The 20,201-nt window shown below is 44.1% G+C and overlaps 1 protein-coding gene across 1 annotated transcript in view; it reads right to left on the bottom strand.

Moving 5' to 3' along the window:
• The window catches only part of LOC142095481 (uncharacterized), a 117,684-nt gene that overhangs the window by 62,251 nt on the left and 35,232 nt on the right, over positions 1-20,201 (bottom strand). The window contains exons 8-14 of the mRNA XM_075178425.1: positions 18,777-18,888; positions 9,617-11,079; positions 8,587-8,623; positions 5,927-5,963; positions 4,873-5,027; positions 4,623-4,690; positions 3,857-4,493 (exon numbers count right to left, since the gene is read on the bottom strand). Coding sequence (XP_075034526.1) covers positions 3,857-4,493; positions 4,623-4,690; positions 4,873-5,027; positions 5,927-5,963; positions 8,587-8,623; positions 9,617-11,079; positions 18,777-18,888 — 2,509 coding nt within the window. The remainder of the gene's footprint in view (positions 1-3,856; positions 4,494-4,622; positions 4,691-4,872; positions 5,028-5,926; positions 5,964-8,586; positions 8,624-9,616; positions 11,080-18,776; positions 18,889-20,201) is intronic.

Genomic DNA, 20,201 nt, shown 5'->3' with positions numbered 1-20,201 from the left:
CTCTGCTGCCACCACCAGGCTCCTTTGCGGCACCTAGAACCGCTTCTTTGTGGGTAACTCTCGCTGCTAGTGTACCCCATTGCTGGGCACCTGGGCTGGTACCCATGACCTCTTGTCTACATTTCTTTTAAATTGCTGAATTTTACCAGTGAAGCCAAAGAAATTATACAGATAAACTTATCCTATTTTTTGTCTGGTACGTCTGAGCCCTATTGGGTGTTTTTATGATATCTACCACTGGGTGCACGGTGTAAGGTTGTTTACATATAAAAAGGTAATACATTATTACTGGTTTTCCACATCTGTTTTCCCTGGTATATGACTTTGGGATCCTGGATGACCTCCTGAGTAATTTGTGATACGCTCGATGACAAGAAAATATTTGGTACGCATAATAATATCACCATATATATAGGTTATTTACCTATGATATTACACTATGAGGCGTCCTGCCTTTACTTTGTTTTAGATTTATTCCCCGGATCTACCATCCAGTTATATTGCACTATGGCTGCAGCTTCATAAACAAGAGAGTGATTACAAGTGTTGGATTACAAAGAACTGTTCTTGGGTTTGATCCTGAAGAAGCGCCATTTTATATCTTTATCCTTGTACACATATATACATATTACATATACATTTTATATATATATATATATATATATATGTATATATATCACACATCCCTCAAAATTGCCACTAATATTAAGCAGCGCTGATTCACTCCACTATTGACGGGCTCACTCCAAATTGACCTTACCAGATGTGATTTTTTATGTGACAGATACTTATTTCCATACTCCCTGGGGGGAGGGGGGATAAACTCATTAAAGGACTTTGGGTATTGACCTGCCATTGGCACTTGTAGATGGGCTGGACCATGCAGGGGCATGATGAAGGGGCACCTTCCTGGATTCCCCCCCCCCCCCCCACTAAGTGGGCAAAGATGTGGTTTTGACAAAGACATGGAAAACTATAAGCTAGATATTTCAGGAACAACCTGCCATGATAAGATACTTGGGCTCTGTGCATGCATTCACAGATATTAACCCCGTGTTAAATTTTGTGCTCTAGTGCCACAGTCCTCTTTTGGGGTGTCCTTTGTCTCTGAACCTTCTGTTTTTCCATCACCCCCGTCCAGTTACTTTCTGTAATGGAGTAATAGAGTGTTACCAGTTATGTCAAAGCCTCTGGAAGCACCATGCCCACTCCCTCAATTTGTATTTAAATGTAAGCTTAATTATCTCCTCTTATAACAAACTATTCATATGCTCAATCAAACTGGTAGCTTGTGAATGGTAAGGAATATGGAAGGCCCAGTGTACTCCATTTTTTTGTGCTCATCGTAGTACTTTTTTGCCCAGTAGAATGGGTGCAGTTTTGTTTGAATTATTATAGACAACCCATAATAAGATATTCAATTTAAGCAAACATGTTTTAACCACTGAAGAGACTTCAGGTCTCAGAAAAGGACTTTCCCCCACCAATAGAAAGAAAACATTTGAAATATTTTTGGATGTGCAGAAGTTTCTAAGAAAGCCCTCAATAAAATAATTGTTTATGATGAAGGAAGGTGAGGACAAGAAGAGGATTGGATATGCAGAATGATGATGAATCAGGCGTTATTAAACATGTGTTTGAAAGGAAATCCAAGTTCAATCCGGTCCATATGAGAGGGTAATGTTTGGGAAGATGGTAATAATTGATATTAATTCCATAACATCAAAGCAAATATCTTAATCTTCCCATATCTGAAAGAAATGCTATGAAGGAATTACATGAGAACACCAATACTGTCATCAAGTCCGCTGATAAAGGTGTGTGTGTGTGTGTGGGCATTATGGACAGGGAGGTTTACGAAAATATGATATTAAGACTGATAAAAATGGGGATACATATCTAAAAAAGAACACAAACCTTACAATCAGTACTGCGATGGTAATTATACATTTTATTACCTTATTTGTATACTAACACAACATAATTGTGTGTCATGGCAATATATACATGTATTTATTCACTAAATAAAAGAGATAATAAAGAATAAAAAGCATAGATACACAATATAATCCATTAGTCTATGTGCAGATTACTGTATACAATATGAGGTATTATAGAACACGTGCCATCAATATACCATAACTTGTATATAAAGAGCAGAAACTATAACATTCTAAAGCAGGAATGTCAAACTCAAAACCCCAATTTGGCCAAATAATCACAGCCTAACATTGTGTGGGACGCACGCAAAAGTCTCATATGCAATTTTGTAAGGTTTATTATTGAGAAAAAAACAAAATAAAGTTCATCTGTCTCCTGTTTCATACTGTGCCCTCCATGCTGCTTTTGCTCCCCTTCATCTCTCTCCCGTTTCATACTGTGCCCTCCATGCTGCTTTAGCTCCCCATCACTTACCTTTCTATTGCCTTCTTCTCGTTTTCTTGTCTTCTTCTCGAGGCTCCTCTCTGTGCTCTCCTCACTGCAAGTGTCAGGCATGATGACGTCAACAATCAGTGCAAAGGGAGCCTGATAGATATCTGGCACGGTGGTGTAAGATACGGTTTTCTTTTCCTGGGCTCTGATGGGGCCGCAAAAACTATGCGTTTGGGCCGCATGCGGCCCGTAGTTGTGACACCCCTGTTCTAAAATCATATTCTGATGTTGTTGTTACTTATATTTAAATATCACCTCAATGAAACACAATGGTCACCTACACACTCATAGGCAGCAATTTTGTGGAGATTCTCTAGAATGTTGATCTATTCACCAGTGAACGGATAGGATGCATTCTCACAAATGTTGGTTCAGCACACCCAGACCATTGTTTCCAGAAGTTTCATGCAACTGAGGACCGAGACTCTCTTTTTCATTAGCATGGCTCTGGTCCTTTTCTGCAGAGCTAAGACTTTTTTTGCTGGAAGATAAACTCTCAGAGACTGAGTATCGAAAAGCAGACCCAAGAAGCGCATCTGTTGAGTTGGCTTAAGAGATGACTTGGGAAAATTCAACACCCAGCCGTGACTCTGAAGAAACTGCATAACAGTCTGAATCTGTTGGGGCATAAGAAGTGCAGACGGTGCCTTCAACAAGAGGTCGTCTAGATAAGGGATAGTTGTTATAACCTTCTGGCGCAAAAGACTGGCCATGACTGCCATAATCTTGGTAAAGACTCTGGGGGCAGTAACCAGGCCGAAGGGGAGAGCCCTGAACTGAAAATGTGCCTCTCCTACTGCGAACCGAAGGAGACTCTGGTGTCCCTCCCAAATCGGTACATGTAGGAAAGCATCCTTGATGTCTAAGAATGCCAAAAACTCCCCTTTCTCTATCCCTGCTATCACCGAGCAAAGGGATTCCATGCAAAATTTCTGAATACTCAGCTGCTTGTTTAATGACTGAAGATTCAGGATTGGCCGGAAGGATGCATCTGGCTTTGCCACAGGAAGAGGTTTGAATAAAAACCTAGACCCCTTTCTAGAGGAGGAACATAAACTATTACCTGCGCAGTCAGAAGCTTTTGAATAGCTTCCTGAAGTGCAACACGTCTGAGGGGACAAGAGGGGAGTGGAGTGACGAAGAATCTGTGACAGGGGGAGTGGGCTAGATCTATGACATAACCCCGGGACACAATTCCTCGAACCCAGAGATCTGTTGTGGACTTCCACCACTGATCCCTGAATTGAAGCAGACGTGCCCCCACCTGATGCTCCCCCCGAAGAACTCTGTCACGCGGAGAGCTTGTCTGCACCTCTACCTCTACCTCCTCTGCTTCTATTAGCGGATGCCCTTGACGCTGAGTACTGCCCTCTATTAGGGTACCACCCCCACAGGACAAAACTCCGAAAGAAGCGAAACCTACCCTGACGGGACCTGTTGGAGACAGTGGGAAGAGAAGTGCTCTTTCTCCCCGTAGTCTCCTGAATAACCCATTCGAGCTCGACCACAAATAGTGTTAATCCGTCAAAAGGTAAATTCTCTAATGCTCTCTTAGAGTCTGCACCAACCGACCATGTCCGTAACCATAGGTTACGACGAGCCGCTACAATAAGAGCGGAGGCCTTAGCATTCACTGACACAGCATCCATGGATGCGTTCGCCAAATACTCCGAGGTCTCTAGTACATGCTCTGCAAGATTTAAGAGTTCTGTATGCGGAGTATTGTCTCTAAGACCTTTAATCAAAGCTTCCATCCATAATTGCACGGCCTTGTTAGCCCAGGCCACAGCCATATTTGGTCTAAACAAGCTTCCCACAGCAGTGTATGCTGAGCAAAGAGCTAAATCACACTTTTTATCGGTGTAATCCTTAAGAGCTATCCGTTCTTGAACAAGAATAGCAGAAGAGGAAGCTAAACGGGCTACCGGGGTGTCAACCCTAGGTAACGTCTCCCATTTTACTGTGTCCTCAGGTGGCAGAGGATAAAGAGATTTAAATTTTCCCGGCATCATAAATTGCTTACTTGGCTTATGCCAAGCTTCAGAAATAATGTCCAACATCTGTGGAGAATGGGGAAAAGTAGCCAACTGAGCCTTAGCTCTTTTAAATAAAGAGACACCCGTGGGTGCTGAGGGATCCGGATCAGCAACCCCTAAGGTATGCCTAATTCCTAAAATAAGACTATCTACACTCGTGGAGACCGAGTCAGAGTCATAACGGCACTGCCCTTCTGGGTCTACATCTACCTCACCTTCCTCTGCCGAGGAAAGATCACAGAACTGATCTATGTCCAGACCTGAATCAGTAATAGCTCTCTTACCCCTCTGTGAAATAGCTAATAACCTATCTTCCCTGTGGTTAGACCCCACCTGTGATGTGGAAGCGTTTTTGTCAGACTGACTGCCTGCAAGTGTAAGTGGGGTAGTGTTTTTTACGTACCTCTGTCACCCGCAGCATAACGGACGTCAGATTTTCCACAGCTGAAGAGAAAGATTGCAGCCAAGGCAGTTCTACCACTGCTGAAGATACCTCCTGGGCTGAGTTGTCTCGCTTCTGAGCGTCCGCAGTACAAGCTGCGCAAACGGCGTTTCGGTCTGTGTGTCCAACAGAAAGTTTTGTGTTACATTTTGCACAGGTATAATACATTGCAGAAGGCACAGAGTGACCCTTGCTTTTAGCTGTCCCCTTCTCAGCCATTGTCCTGCTTCTTAAAATAATATTTAAAAGAAATGCAGACAAAATGAGACTACAGAAATAGAAGTCTCCTGTGCTAGGAAGTCTCTCTAAAATAAGAGCACCACTCCAATATCAAAAAGGGTTTACAGTACTGTCTGTGAGAATTCCTTTTCCTGAAATAACTCACAAGACAAATATAAACATATAAAACACCTCCAGACAACACTCCTCTAGTCACACAAGCCTGAAATCTGTACACAGTTATGGCTATCACTGGAGGATAGGAGAGCTGAGAGTTCCAGGGCAGCGCTGCACGCTTTCAACCGGAGGCTTTCACTCACAACCGCGCGGGAAGAACAGAGGAAGGAAGTTACCTTAATACTCCTCCTCCTTCCTGGCGCTGCCCGCTCTGCTTCCTGAGAGTCTCCTGGCCCCATCCATCAATGGCCGCCTAGGAGCGCCTGACACGCGATATACAGCATGCCCAGACCTCTTGCGCGTCCTCTCTGCAGTCCAACTCACCTCTACTGAGTGTGAGCGCTGCATATGTCCCCATAAAAACTGCTCGTTGTGTCCAGGGAGAGCGGGGACCTGCCGGCATGTAAGCGCGGCAGAGGAGGAGAGACTGAAACAGCCTCACTCCCCTGTCGCTACTGAGAGGGAGCCTGTGAGAGCTTAACTTCTTCTTTCTTTTTCACACAGCCTCCCCCTATCTAATCTACTTGGCAGCATACCGGCAGAGGTGCTGGTGAACAGAGCGCTAGGCTTCTCTACACTCCGCTGGGACCCAGAGTGATCAGAGCTGAGTCCTACTCACTCTTCTGGGTCTATTTGCCTGGGATCCCGCGCTGCACCTGAAGGGATGAATAATAAAATAAAAACATGGCAATCTAAAGACTAAACAGAGTATAGGCAGGAGCCTATACTCTAGTGACCTTAACTCTCCAGTCACTTACAAAACAACTGAGGATCTCTCTGGAGAGGAGGGGCATAGCAGGGGAGGAGTCCAAAGACTTAGCAGTTAGTGACAAGACTCCTGAGCCCACTACTATACCCCAATGTCTCGCAGTGCCCCCCAATGGCAGGAAAGATAAATTAAGCTTTTAATTGTACACAAATGAACCTAATTTTCCATCTAGCACTGTAAATATGTAGCTGCATATACACATTCTGCTTCTGGGAACTGCATGTGTAAAAATGCTTTACAAATTTTTTTACAAGATTAGAAGCGATGTACATGGTGGAAAAGAATAAAACCTCTGCCCCAAAATCCTGCCTGTTATGTTAAGACCCTTCATTGTCATCTTTTTATTTGTGTGTGTGAAATGTTTATCTCAGGTGTATTTATGTCCATACAAATGTGCTTTTCTGTATAAAGTGCTGTAGGACTGTGGCCGAGGTTTGATCTCTACAACCCCTAAGCATGCACAAAAAGTCCGAGCTGTTTTGCAGCTGGTAAAAAGGTTCTGTGGCCTTGAGCTAAACCAGGAAGGCCCAGTAAATATGCACTCTCCATACTGTAGAAATGTTTTTTTAATTGAAAATGTTAAAATTTTAAACATATAAACACAATCTTATAAACATTCAGAAAGGTGCAATAATACAGTATCTAAGTAAGGAGGTCTTACTGTATACAAATGACAGATATTCAGCAGCTTTAAGAAAAATTATTAACTAGTCCTAATGCATCATTGATTAGACTGTGGACCGAGGCTGGTGATCAAGGTTCCAGTCTGCTTGATTCATGTGAGAAGTGTTCTATTGTATGCAATGTTTTATAGTTTTCGGTTTATAGTAGATTACTGAGCCAGAAAGGCCGCTTGTGAACTGGGCAGGACTAGATCATGAAAGAGATGCAGGCCGTCTAAAAGCTGGGCAGCATCTTAGCAGTGTAGAAGAGCACATATCATGCTGAAGTGGAAATTGTAGATATAAATAGTTGGAGAGTTTGAGTAAATCCAATGTTTCTTTAGGATTGGTTAGATGAGCACATGTTTAAAGGATGGAAATGTGCCAGTAGAGGCAGATAGGTTAGAGAGGTGAGCTAGAGTTTGGTATGCACTGGGGGAGAGGTAGTGGAGAAGTTGGGAGGGAACAGTCGAGAGGGGAAGTTATAGGGTTTGATGGTGAGATGAATGCAGAGACACTGTCCTCCGTTACTGGAGAGAATGAACTGTGGGTGGATTAGGGAATGTGGGGTGAATGGGATCTGGCATGAAGAAATATCTTGTTGAACGGTGTTGATTTCGTTTTTAAAGAAGGTGGTAAAGTGCTGCAGATGGTGTGTGTGGAAGTGCCAATCGGTCTACAACATAAATTCCCCCAAGAAATCTGTAATGGGTTACATAGAGGCAGGATTTGAGATACCTAGATACTAAGGTGACCACACTCCCTTACTTGGTTAAGTGTGTGGCAATTGTATGACTGAAAGACCACCTAGGGGTAAATGTATCAAGCTGAGAGTTTTCCAGCGGGTTTGAAAACCCAATCAGATTCTAGCTATCATTTATTTAGTACAGTCTACAAAATGAAAGCTAGAATTTGATTGGTTGCTATAGGCAACATCTCCACTTTTTAAACCCACCGGAAAACTCTCAGCTTGATACATTTACCCCCTAGACTGCCCAGGGAAAAACACTGCAAGGTGATTACTCCTTTGTGAGGAATAGGTAGAGGCTAGGCAAAAGCACTTCCGATAAGCAGGTAGCAATCTGGTGAAGGCTCACTAAATAGAGCCTGTCCTGCTAAAGCCTAAACACAGTGTGAAAATAAACAGAGTTAAAAGAAGGCATCACCTAATTGAGATGAGCCTTTTACTTAGGACAGTAATGACTATGTTTTATGGCTCCTGTCGGACTGACCATGGATTGTTGCCAGGATAGTGGATCTTCAAGCCTCCGCCAACTTTGCCTCTTGGTGAGCCTGCCAAAAGCGGGCAGACTTCTGTTTGGTCCCTACCTTGCAGTTACATTTGGCTCAGCAGCTATGAGATCACTCAGGAATAAATGGTGAATCTAGCTCCTTTATGTTAGGGTTGTATATTAGGCACCTTGGTTAGCAATTCACCCCTGGTATTTATCCCTTGAAATAGCTGTGAACTATGTGTTAGTATTAGTTGTAAAAGCAAAACTGTTCTTTGTTGTAACAGTTTGCCAAATTGAATTTTTGTCCAATTAGGGGTACCAGGTGTCAGGCTGGTACAAAAGTCTGTCTATGGGCAAACTAACCAGCTGGCAAGAATTAACCTGGTATCCTCACAGTTGGTAAACATAAAAATGGCAGAACAACGCAGTTATAAGGATGAGCTACATTTAAATAAGCAACAAGTGCCAATCACGAGATTCAACCTGGTCATATGACTGCAAAATGGGTCCAATACTAACCCCCAAAGACAAAGTAACCAGTGGGTCGAATACGTCACAACCAGAAACTTATGCAGACTGACTGGATCAATATCCTGTGTTGTTGAACACTCACCGGTGTTCATGGCTTGGTGATTTAGATCCAGAGGCAACTGGCAATTAGGAAACTAATGTCATAGTGGATCTAAATCCGGACTCTAGATTGTATATTGCCAACCAATACTTTGTACACAGGTCCCCTTATCAGCAATTCCTTTCCCTTTTTCCCTCGTTTAAATAATCTTAAGAAAAAACAAAAGTAAAATTGGTTGGTAATTTTAGATTTTATTACATTTGTGTAGTGACCACATAATTGCATGTAATGTCCATATATGCACTGTACTGTAATTTCCATCAGTCACTGAATAAACTATGATACACAATATATGAGGTATAAAACAAAGGCCAACAGTGCACTTTAACTTGCCCAGAAAGAGAAACAATTCTAATGTTTAAGATGTTACATATATTCATCACATTATATAAAACACATTTGTCACCTACACACTTCAGGAAAGAATTGTCGGCATTCTTTAGAATGCAGCTGAACCATTCACTAATAACCTGGTCACATGAATATTAGTCATGAAGTATCTCAGTGATGTCACTGGTCCGCGATAGACGGCATTCTCATGAATGTAGGTTCAGCCCACAAAATGTCTGCCACCACTAAGTGGTAAGCTGTAATTGTTTTGAAAAACCATGCTTCATGTAGTACAAAACAACTGTGATTATATGTATCCTCCTGATCGTACATGCCGGATGTGTTTTGGTGCTTCTATTTCTGTAACTTTCTTAATATATACAATAGGAGTTTGACCAAACATGATGTAATATGTTATTATAATATAACTAATGTATATTAGTTAGGATCTTACATAATGACAATGTGGTCTTGTAAATACTATGGAAAGCTATGCTGATTATATTATATATGTGTGACTGGAACTTTGAATTAGCCTCCATTACTCAGTGATGACAATATATCTTTCAGCATAGAGTCTATATGTATTTATGATTGTTTTTAGAATTAACATTGATAAAATACACTGATTTTGCAATATTTTTAGTACTGCTGAAATCTTGTTTCATGTCCATCAGCTCACTGAAAGTGTGTCACCTCTGTGAGTTCTCTGATGTTTAACAAGATCTGATGTCTGTATAAAACATTTTCCACACACAGTGCATGGAAATGACTTTTCACCTGTGTGACGTTTCTGATGTGTAACAAGATTTGATTTCAGTGTAAAACATTTCCCACACTCAGAACATGGGAATGGTTTTTCACCTGTGTGAATTCTCTGGTGATCAACAAGATTTGATTTGACTGTAAAACATTTCCCACACTCGGAACATGGGAATGGTGTTTCACCTGTGTGAATTCTTTGGTGTACAATAAGATGTGATGTGCGATTAAAGCATTTCCCACACTCAGAACATGGAAATGGCCTCTCTCCTGTGTGATCTCTCTGATGTTCAACAAGACTTGATTTTCGTTTAAAACTTTTGTCACACTCAGAACACAGAAAGGGCCTCTCACCTGTGTGATTTCTCTGATGTTCAACAAGAATTGCTTTATTTGTAAAACATTTCCCACACTCAGGACATGGGAATGGGTTTTCACCTGTGTGAATTCTTTGGTGTACAATAAGTTGTGATGTCTGTATAAAACATTTTCCACACACAGTGCATGGAAATGACTTTTCACCTGTGTGACTTTTCTGATGTATAACAAGATTTGATTTGAGTGTAAAACATTTCCCACACTCAGAACATGGGAATGGTTTTTCACCTGTGTGAATTCTCTGGTGGTCAACAAGATTTGATTTGACTGTAAAACATTTCCCACACTCGGAACATGGGAATGGTGTTTCACCTGTGTGAATTCTTTGGTGTACAGTAAGATGTGATGTGCGATTAAAGCATTTCCCACACTCAGAACATGGAAATGGCCTCTCTCCTGTGTGATCTCTCTGATGTTCAACAAGACTTGATTTTCGTTTAAAACTTATGTCACACTCAGAACACAGAAAGGGCCTCTCACCTGTGTGATTTCTCTGATGTTCAACAAGCATTGCTTTATTTGTAAAACATTTCCCACACTCAGAACATGGGAATGGTTTTTCACCTGTGTGAGATCTTTTGTGTACAATAAGTTGTGATGTGCTTATAAAACATTTCCCACACTCAGAACATGGAAATGGCTTCTCACCTGTGTGAATTCGCTGGTGTGCAGCAAGTTCTGATTTCTGTGTAAAACATTTCCCACATTCAGAACATGGAAATGGCTTCTCACCTGTGTGAGTTCTCTGATGTCTGACAAAGTGTGACTGATATCTAAAACATTTACCACACTCAGAACAGTGAAATATTTTATCCACTCTATGAGCTGTAGTATGTGTAAGAATATTTAAGTTATCAGGAGAACATTCCTCATGATTAGAGGGATCAATTGATATATCTGCACTGTGAAGTGGTGGATATATATTTGTGTTGTTATCTGCTATTTTAAAATCCGGATATAAAATTAGATGTCCCTGCGATTTATTCCAGCTTTTGTGTCCATCTGCTAGAAAGAAAAATAAATGTATGCAAATAAATAATAACAATAATAATCTTATTTATTTACATTGAGAGACAAATTGCAATGTACTGTTTCTGCAATTTGAGTGAGTTTCTGATGTTCAACTGATTTAAGTATTATTTTAGAACTATAACTTTATATTACTTTATAACTATATCAGCTGCATTGTACAATAATAATTCAAATTGCTGCAGCCCAAGGCATATAGATTTCTCTTTCATCCGGTCTGGGGGACACTGCTTAGCATGGGTTGTGGAGGGGAGCTTGGGAGTTGGCACCTAACTAGTTAACTTTAGTACTGCTGACAAACCCCTCCCCTCTACAATCACCCTGCCTCTTCCTGTCCATTTTTTTTTTTAGGTGCCCTGGAGTTTGGGCAGCATTTTTTAGTACTTAGGGTAAATTTAAGAAATTTTATTTTTTCCTTTTATTTTTTCCTTTTTTTACAGGTGGCAGTGCTGGAGTGTGTTCTACTATAGAGAACACACTCACAGCTTGGCAGCGCATTCATTCCCCTGTCAGCTGAGAGCCAGCGGCTCACTGACAGGGACTGAAAGTATAAGAAGAGGGTGCCTGATTGAAAGGAGTGACAAGCGGTCTCAAGGACCGCTGCACTCCTCCAGCCTCCCCGATAACCGGCGCTGCCATTACAGGCATAGAGCGCTGGTTATCGGATAGTGTAAACGCCGGCGGCCATCTTGGATTTCGGCAGCAGCGCTGAAGGAGAGGGGGCTATACCAAGATTCCCCCCTCATACATAGGAGGGGGGCGTCGGATATCTTCCGCTGCGGAGACCTCTGTCCTCCCTACAGAGAGAGAGATGGTCTTTCCCAAGTCTTCTGGCGCCAGCAGAAGCCCAGGAAGAGGAACAGAGCTGAGGAGAAAGCACAGGACTGCTGTCGGACTTCTCCCCTTTGTGGCCCTTGGGCTAAGTATCACCTTAAATTACACACATATCTGATGTTGTAATACTGGGCTAGCAGGTTTACACTATAGCCTCCTACTAGCCATAGATATTTATGGTGTTTACAATTTTCAAGTACAACTTTTAAAAATATATCAGTTGATTACTTGGTATTTTCTCTGTTCATTACATACTTTACTCTCTCTTTCTCTCTCTCTCTGCTATCTATCTGTATATTCGGCTAGATTCTTATTTAGTCTGTGTGCTTGGTGTGCCTTCCTTTATAAATATGACAGATAAGGGAAAGGGCCCTATGGCAAAATATTTCACATGTTCTAAATGTAATCTAAAATTACCGTGTGCTCAGAGGGACCCGTTGGCGCTCTGCACAGCATGCGAAGCAGAGGCCTCCACTGCACAGATACTGCAGGTTTCAGTCCCACCGTCGGTGGAACCGGCCTGGGTCACCTCCCTGACACAGTCGGTTAGCTCTTTAGCTCAGATGGTGTTTCAATCTAATCAGTTGCTGACTACTGTGGCAACTTCTGTGGCTAGTAATGCTAGTACGCAGTCAGACCTCCCGGCTTCCTCAGGTTCTAGTGCTTTGAGTTTGCCGGGACCTTCATCATTACAGACTGACCCAGCCCCGGTTGCTACAGAACCGGCATGGTCTACAGCTTTTATAAGAGGTTTGGACAAGCTTAACCAGTTGCTTGACTCCTCTAACACCCCGCCTGCTAAAAGAAAGAGGCCTAGATCTGTTAATCCCCTCTTGGTCCTCTCAGACTCTGAGGAGGAGTCTGAGGAAGAAGGGGAAATTTATTCGGATACTGACCAAGGTCATTCCTCAGAGCAGGGAGAAATTTCTAAAGGCCAATTTGTTAACGATTTGGTTTTAGCGGTCAGACAGGCGTTGGATCTCCCAGAGCCAGAAGATATTACTCCCAGAGACAGAAGTCTCTTTAAAAAGGCTAAGAGGAAGGCCAGCCGTTTTCCCCCTTCCGCAGAACTTAGAGATATTGCTGAAGGGGCATGGAAACACCCTGATAAAAGATTTTCTATTCCCAAGAGGTTCTCTTCCCTGTATCCCTTACAGGAAGAAGAAGTGGTTCGCTGGGAGAGTATTCCCAAGGTGGATATCCCTATTGCTCGCTTGGCAAAACATACTTTACTTCCAGCCCCTGGTTCAGCGTCCCTTCCAGATGCCAATGACCGCAAGGTTGAATCCCAGCTCAAATCCATATTTGCGGCTGCGGGTTCTGCCTTCAGACCCACATTTGCCTCAGCCTGGGTGGCTAGAGCCATGGAGGCATGGGCAGAGAATCTGGCAGAGGCCTTACAGGACTCCGAATTTCTTCCCCTAGCCTTGCATTTAAAGGAGGCTTTGGGGTATCTTTATGAGGCGGCCCAGAACTCAGCGGCGGTTTCCTCTTCCATTCAGGCGGCCTCCATTTCAGCAAGGAGGACGCTTTGGCTGAAATCCTGGGAAGGTGATGCGGAATCAAAAAGGTCAGTTGAAACTATTCCTTTTTCGGCAGCAGGTTTGTTCGGCCCGGAATTAGATACCCTTATTTCTCAGGCAACGGGGGGCAAAAGCACTTCCTTGCCAGTATATGCTAACAGGAGCCACGCCCCGAGCGGCAACTCTTTTCGTCAGCCTTTTCGTGGGGCCTCTTCCCATAGGGGACAGTCCTTTAGAGGCAGGCAATCCAATTCCCGAGGCTCCTCTACCAGGGGGAGGTCCTCGTTTGCATCTAAGCGCCAGGCCCCTAAGACCCAGGAGAAGCCTGCGTCCTGACGACCACCCTGTATTGCAGGGGGCACCAGTGGGGGGACGTCTGTCTCTGTTTTACGAACAGTGGGCAGCGTCTTCCCAAGTTCCTTGGATTCGGGGGATTATTTCAGAAGAGTACAAGATAGACCTTTTGGGGCCGGCTCCACGCCGTTACTTCCAGACCCCCCCTTCCCCGAGATCCATTAAGAAGACAGGCTATACAGGATTGTGTAGCTTCTCTTCTGTTTCAGAAGGTCATCTGCAGGGTTCCAGATTGCCAGAAAGGAAGAGGTTTTTATTCCAACCTGTTCCTAGTCTCGAAGCCGGACGGCTCCTTTCGTCCCATCCTAAACCTAAAGGGCCTCAATGTTCACTTAAGGGTGGACAAATTTCGGATGGAATCTCTAAGGTCAGTAATAAACGGCCTAGAGAAAGATCAGTTCATAGCGTCCATAGATATAAAGGACGCATATCTCCACATTCCCATTTGGATCCACCATCAGTCCCTTCTCAGATTTTCGGTGGGATCAGTTCACTATCAGTTTCGGGCCCTCCCCTTTGGCCTCTCAACAGCGCCAAGGGTTTTCACAAAGATTATGTCGGTAATGGCAGCATGTCTTCACCTGCAGGGTGTTCAGGTCGTTCCTTATTTGGACGACCTACTCATCAAGGCTTCCACAGAGAGTTGCCTAGGCTATCACCTATCCCTCACCCAGGCGGTTCTAGAGGGCCACGGATGGCTGATAAATTCAAGGAAATCCCAGTTGGTTCCGTGTCAGCGCATGGTGTTCCTGGGACTCATTATGGACACCAGCAAGCAAAGGATATTTCTCCCAGTAGAGAAGGTCACCTCTATTCAAAAGGTAACTACTCAGGTTCTGTCTTCCCCCAAACCCTCAATGCACTTGTGCATGAGGCTACTCGGAAAGATGGTGGCCTCCTTCAAGACCATTCCCTTCGGTCGAGCCCATTCTCGATGTTTCCAGTGGGACCTATTGTCGAAGTGGTCAGGATCAGACCTACACCTGGAACTTCAGAAGATCTCTCTATCTCAGAGGGCGAGAATATCTCTTCAGTGGTGGCTGTGCCAGGATAACTTGAATGTGGGCAGATCCTTCGCACCATGGTCATGGATTATAGCCACGACAGATGCCAGCTTGAAAGGATGGGGGGCGGTAATCCTGCACCTCCGGCTCCAGGGACGGTGGTCGGTTCAGGAGTCTGCTCTCCCAATAAATTTATTGGAATTGAAGGCCATTCTTTTGGCCCTCCGGGGAGCACAGTCCCTTCTTCAGGGTCACCCGGTCAGAATCCAGTCTGACAATGCCACGGCCGTGGCATATGTCAACAGACAAGGAGGAACCAGGAGCGCAGCGGCGATGGATATCGCAGCCCAAATATTGGTTTGGGCAGAGCTATATGTTCCGGCAATATCAGCAGTTTTCATTCCAGGAATAGAAAACTGGGAGGCGGACTATCTAAGTCGAAACCAAATGATGCCGGGGGAGTGGTCACTACACCCGGAAGTCTTCCAATCTCTGGTTCACAGGTGGGGTCTTCCAGACATAGACCTCATGGCCTCCAGACACAACAGAAAGGTTCACAGGTTTTGCGCAAGTGTAAGAGATCCCTTAGCGGTGGCAGTGGACGTCATGACGATGTCATGGGAATTCAGGATGGGATACCTGTTTCCTCCGACCCCCATGCTTCTTCGCGTCCTCCGACGAGTACGGCAGGGCTCTCTGCCAGTAATTCTAGTAGCTCCCATCTGGCCACGGCGTGTGTGGTTCGCAGAAATAATATCTATGGCGGAGGGTCCGGGATTCCGCCTTCCGTATCGAGACGACCTTCTTCTTCAAGGTCCATTCCATCACCAGAATTTACCTCAGCTCAATTTAACGGCATGGCTGTTGAAGCCAGCCTCTGAGGGCTAGAGGTTTTTCTTCCAGTGTAATACAAACAATGATGCGAGCTAGGAAACCAGTTTCATCTCGCATCTACCACCGGATTTGGAAGGCCTACATTAGCTGGTGCGAAAATAGGACATGCCACTCGTCCTCCTTTCGTCTCCCTCGCTTGTTAGCTTTCCTTCAGGATGGCCTAGAAGCAGGCCTTAGATTAGGCTCCCTAAAGGTTCAGGTTTCAGCTCTTTCAGTATTTTTTCATACGAAATTAGCTGATTTGCCAGATATTAGGACTTTTTTCCAGGGAGTTCTGCATATACAGCCTCCTTATGTCCCTCCTACAGCTCCATGGGATCTCAACTTGGTTTTGGACATGCTCAAGGGGCCTCCCTTCGAGCCATTGAGCAGGGCAGATTTAAAGTGGTTGACCTGGAAGGTCCTCTTTCTTCTGGCTATTGCTTCTGCTCATAGAGTTTCTGAATTAGGAACCCTGTCCTTTAGGAAACCTTATTTGGTTTTCCACGAGGACAGAGCGGTGTTAAGAACACTTCCTTCCTTTGTTCCAAAGGTAGTTTCGGCTTTTCATCTAAACCAGGAAATAGTAGTTCCGGTTTTCTCATCTACTTCTCATGCGGATTAGCAATCTATGGAAAAGTTAGATGTGGTTAGGGCTTTCCGCATTTATGTTAAAAGAACTTCCCAGATTAGACGGACTGACTCTCTGTTTGTCCTTTATGACGCTAATAAGAGAGGCTGGCCAGCCTCAAAACAATCCATCGCAAGATGGATTACGTCTACCATCAGGCAAGCTTATATAAAGGCTAACCGTCCTGTGCCGGAGAGACTTACAGCCCATTCCACCAGATCGTTAGGGGCTTCGTGGGCAGCAAGGAATGGAGCTTCTGCAGACCAGCTTTGCAGGGCAGCCACCTGGTCCTCTGTCCACACCTTTACAAAATGTTTTTACAAAATGTTATCAGTTTAATGTTTTTGCATCAGCTGATGCAGATTTCGCTCGTAGTGCTTTACGCGTGGGATTTTCGGAGTAGTCCCACCCTTAGGGGGCTGCTTTAGAACGTCCCCATGGTAAGCAGTGTCCCCCAGACCGGATGAAAGAGAAAAGAGGATTTATGTACTTACGTTAAAATCCGTTTCTCTGATTCCTTCTGGGGGACACTGCGATCCCTCCCTTCTGTTTTTCTTCTGTGTGCTCTTGTGTGACTGCCCTTTTTATCCTTGGGCTTGTTAAAACTAACTAGACAGGAAGAGGCAGGGGGATTGTAGAGGGGAGGGGTTTGTCAGCAGTACTAAAGTTAACTAGTTAGGTGCCAACTCCCAAGCTCCCCTCCACAACCCATGGTAAGCAGTGTCCCCTAGACGGAATCAGAGAAACGGATTTAACGTAAGTACATAAATCCTCTTTTTTGAAGTAATGCAACTATGAATGTTTTATTACATTATAAATATACATATAGCAATTATGAAAGGTCTGTTAAACAGATAAAATCTTAAAATTACAAAAAATGAAATACAAGCCCTCTACCAAGACCCAGCTACAGACACATTGTACAACTCCAGATAAAATGCAGACTTTGGTGAGTAACGTTTCCTACATATAGACATTGCCCAGCTAGCATCATAGGACATGAAGCCTTACTAGTCAGTGACATGGTCCATCCACACTACCTAGGCTCTCCCATAGACAATGGAGAAACATAAGCAAATGGTGCTTCCATCCTCCTATTATCTATATCACCAGTACCTTAAAAGTATACATCTAATTTATAACAATACTGATGCCACTTACACCTATAACACTTACACCTATAACACTTACACCTATTTAGGTGTAAGTGGTGTCATTTATATAAATAGGTGATGCAAACAGTAGCTGTGGCAGTGATTCACATTCACTGTATTATACTGATTAGAAACCAGAGACACTTTTACAATTAATAATTAGTGGGACAATCCATGTCACAAAATAATAGTTCTAAGGCACTAATTATATCAGTGCTCTCACAGGTACTTCAGGAGGGGAAGATTGTACTTCTAAAATAATCAAGTAAAACATTGTATGAGAACAGCTGCATTGAGCGATAGCAGCAAAACCTGCTACAGCCCAGGACATGAACATTTTTAAAACAATAACTTATATCTGACATAATGAGGACCTAATATGTATTCAGATTTATTACAAATCACTATTTTCTGTTGCATGTATATTATTTATACTAATAACACAGTTTATATTAGAGGCCATTGGGATATATCACTCTGAGAAAATATCCTTCCTCTGTTATGATGTTTAGATAAATCATAGTTACATTTCTGAGACAGACTCTATACTTGTTTGAATTATTTTGCTGTTTTTTTGTTTCGACATTAAAATCAAGATTTAAAGAACATTGCTAAAGGTTTTGTTTTATTCAATATAGGTTCCTAATTGTGCACCAGAACACAATGTAACTTCCTTCATTCTTTTTGGTTGTGAAAACTTTCACACAGTTAGTTTAGGGGTGATATGGGGTGGTGCAAAGGGACCTTACCCCACATATTTCCCACAAGGTCAGCATGTACTCCCCTTGGAATTGTGAGCCCTAGTCAGTAAAAATGTACTAGGGACATCCTACCCAGCTCTGGCAGGGCCAATACGGTGGGTGCGAGTCTGACTATGGATGACAGAATAAGTGCATTAACAGTCCATTACCCAAGATAACCTTAGTGGGCAGTCCATTCATTACCTCTACCTCTACAATCCCATAATAATTTCCCTAGTCCAAAGGAACATGGATCACTGAAATGTCCTGGATTTGCCCCGTTGTTGTAGCTATCCAGACCATCTGGTGGGGTATAAAACTTTCCTGGCCAAACCGTTTCTCTCATCACAACTGATCAGATCTCTTGGCTGGTAGCACAATGATATCATGTGAGGTGAGGAACCGGACTCTAATAGGGGCTGATGGCTCCTGACTCCCCCACTGGGCAGACTGTATTCCTCATTAGTTTGTACAGACAGAGGAGGGTGTAGAATAAGAAATTGTTGTAGCGACTAAACAAGGAGAATATGTGACTTCTGTATTTAGTGTGTATTACTCACCTGTGCTCATATCTGTAGGTATTTCCTCTTCCTTACACTGCTGATCACCCCTCACATACGTCTCTTCTTCTACCTCTATATCTTCTACTTTAATAACAATCAGCTCTTCACCCTAAATAATCCACAAAATAATAAACTAACATATTTATTAATGTCGGATTTAAAACAGAAGAATATCAGTGTATAAGAACCACACAGCTTCTCTACACATCACATAGTAGTCATATCTGTATTTTGGTATTTGGTGAGTCCCTCAATTCCATTTACCTGGGGAGCATAATGGCTCAGTGGTTAGCACTTCTGCCTCACAGCACTGGGGTCATAAGTTTGATTCCTGACCATGGCCTTATCTGTGTTTCCTCCCACACTCCAAAAACATACTAGTAGGTTAATTGGCTGCTATTTAATTGACCCTAGTCTCTCTCTCTCTTTGTCTGTGCTTGTGTGTATATGTTAGGGCAGTGGTTCCCAAACTTTTGCGGTTCGCGGCACCCTTAGAGTCTCCACATTTTTTCAAGGCACCCCTCCAAAATAATTATTGAGCAGTCCTGTTTTAGAAGTAGTTGGGTCAAAAAATTGTAATAAGTATTTAGGTCAGGACAGAAATACTTATTTAGTTGTATGCAAAAATGCCCCCTCTGCATCCACACTCTCTGCCCTCAGGCACTCTGCCCCCTCTGCATCCAGGCACACTGCCCTCTTTCACACTGCCCCCTCTCACACTGCCCCCTCTGCCCTCTGTCCCCCCTCCTCTGCCCTCTCACACGCTGTCCCCCCTCCTCTGCCCTCTCTCACGCTGTGTCCCCCTCCTCTGCCCTCTCACGCTGTGTCCCCCTCCTCTGCCCTCTCACACGCTGTGTCGCCCTCCTCTGCCCTCTCACACGCTGTGTCCCCCTCCTCTGCCCTCTCACGCTGTGTCCCCCTCCTCTGCCCTCTCACGCTGTGTCCCCCTCCTCTGCCCTCTCACGCTGTGTCCCCCTCCTCTGCCCTCTAACGCTGTGTCCCCCTCCTCTGCCCTCTCACGCTGTGTCCCCCTCCACTGCCCCTCTCACGCTGTGTCCCCCTCCTCTGCTCTCTGTCCCCATCCTCTGCCCCGCTGTCACCATCCTCTGCTCTCTGTCCCCATCCTCTGCTCTGTCCCCCTTCTCTGCCCCACTGTCCCCCTCCTCTGCTCTCTGTAACCATCCTCTGCCCCGCTGTCCCCCTCCTCTGCTCTCTGTCCCCCTCCTCTGCCCCGCTGTCACCATCCTCTGCTCTCTGTCCCCCTCCTCTGCTCTCTGTCCCCCTCCTCTGCTCGCTGTCCCCCTCCTCTGCTCGCTGTCCCCATCCTCTGCTCTCTGTCCCCCTCTTCTGCCCCGTGCCAGGTGCCAGCCATAAAAAAAAACCAAAAAACACAGAAACTTACCAATCCGTCGGGCGCCGGGA

Source organism: Mixophyes fleayi, chromosome 6 (genome assembly GCF_038048845.1).
Source record: "Mixophyes fleayi isolate aMixFle1 chromosome 6, aMixFle1.hap1, whole genome shotgun sequence".
Lineage (NCBI taxonomy): Eukaryota > Metazoa > Chordata > Amphibia > Anura > Limnodynastidae > Mixophyes > Mixophyes fleayi.
The sequence above is the reverse complement of the archived record's forward strand: the minus strand, read 5'-3'. Positions and strand labels throughout refer to the sequence as shown.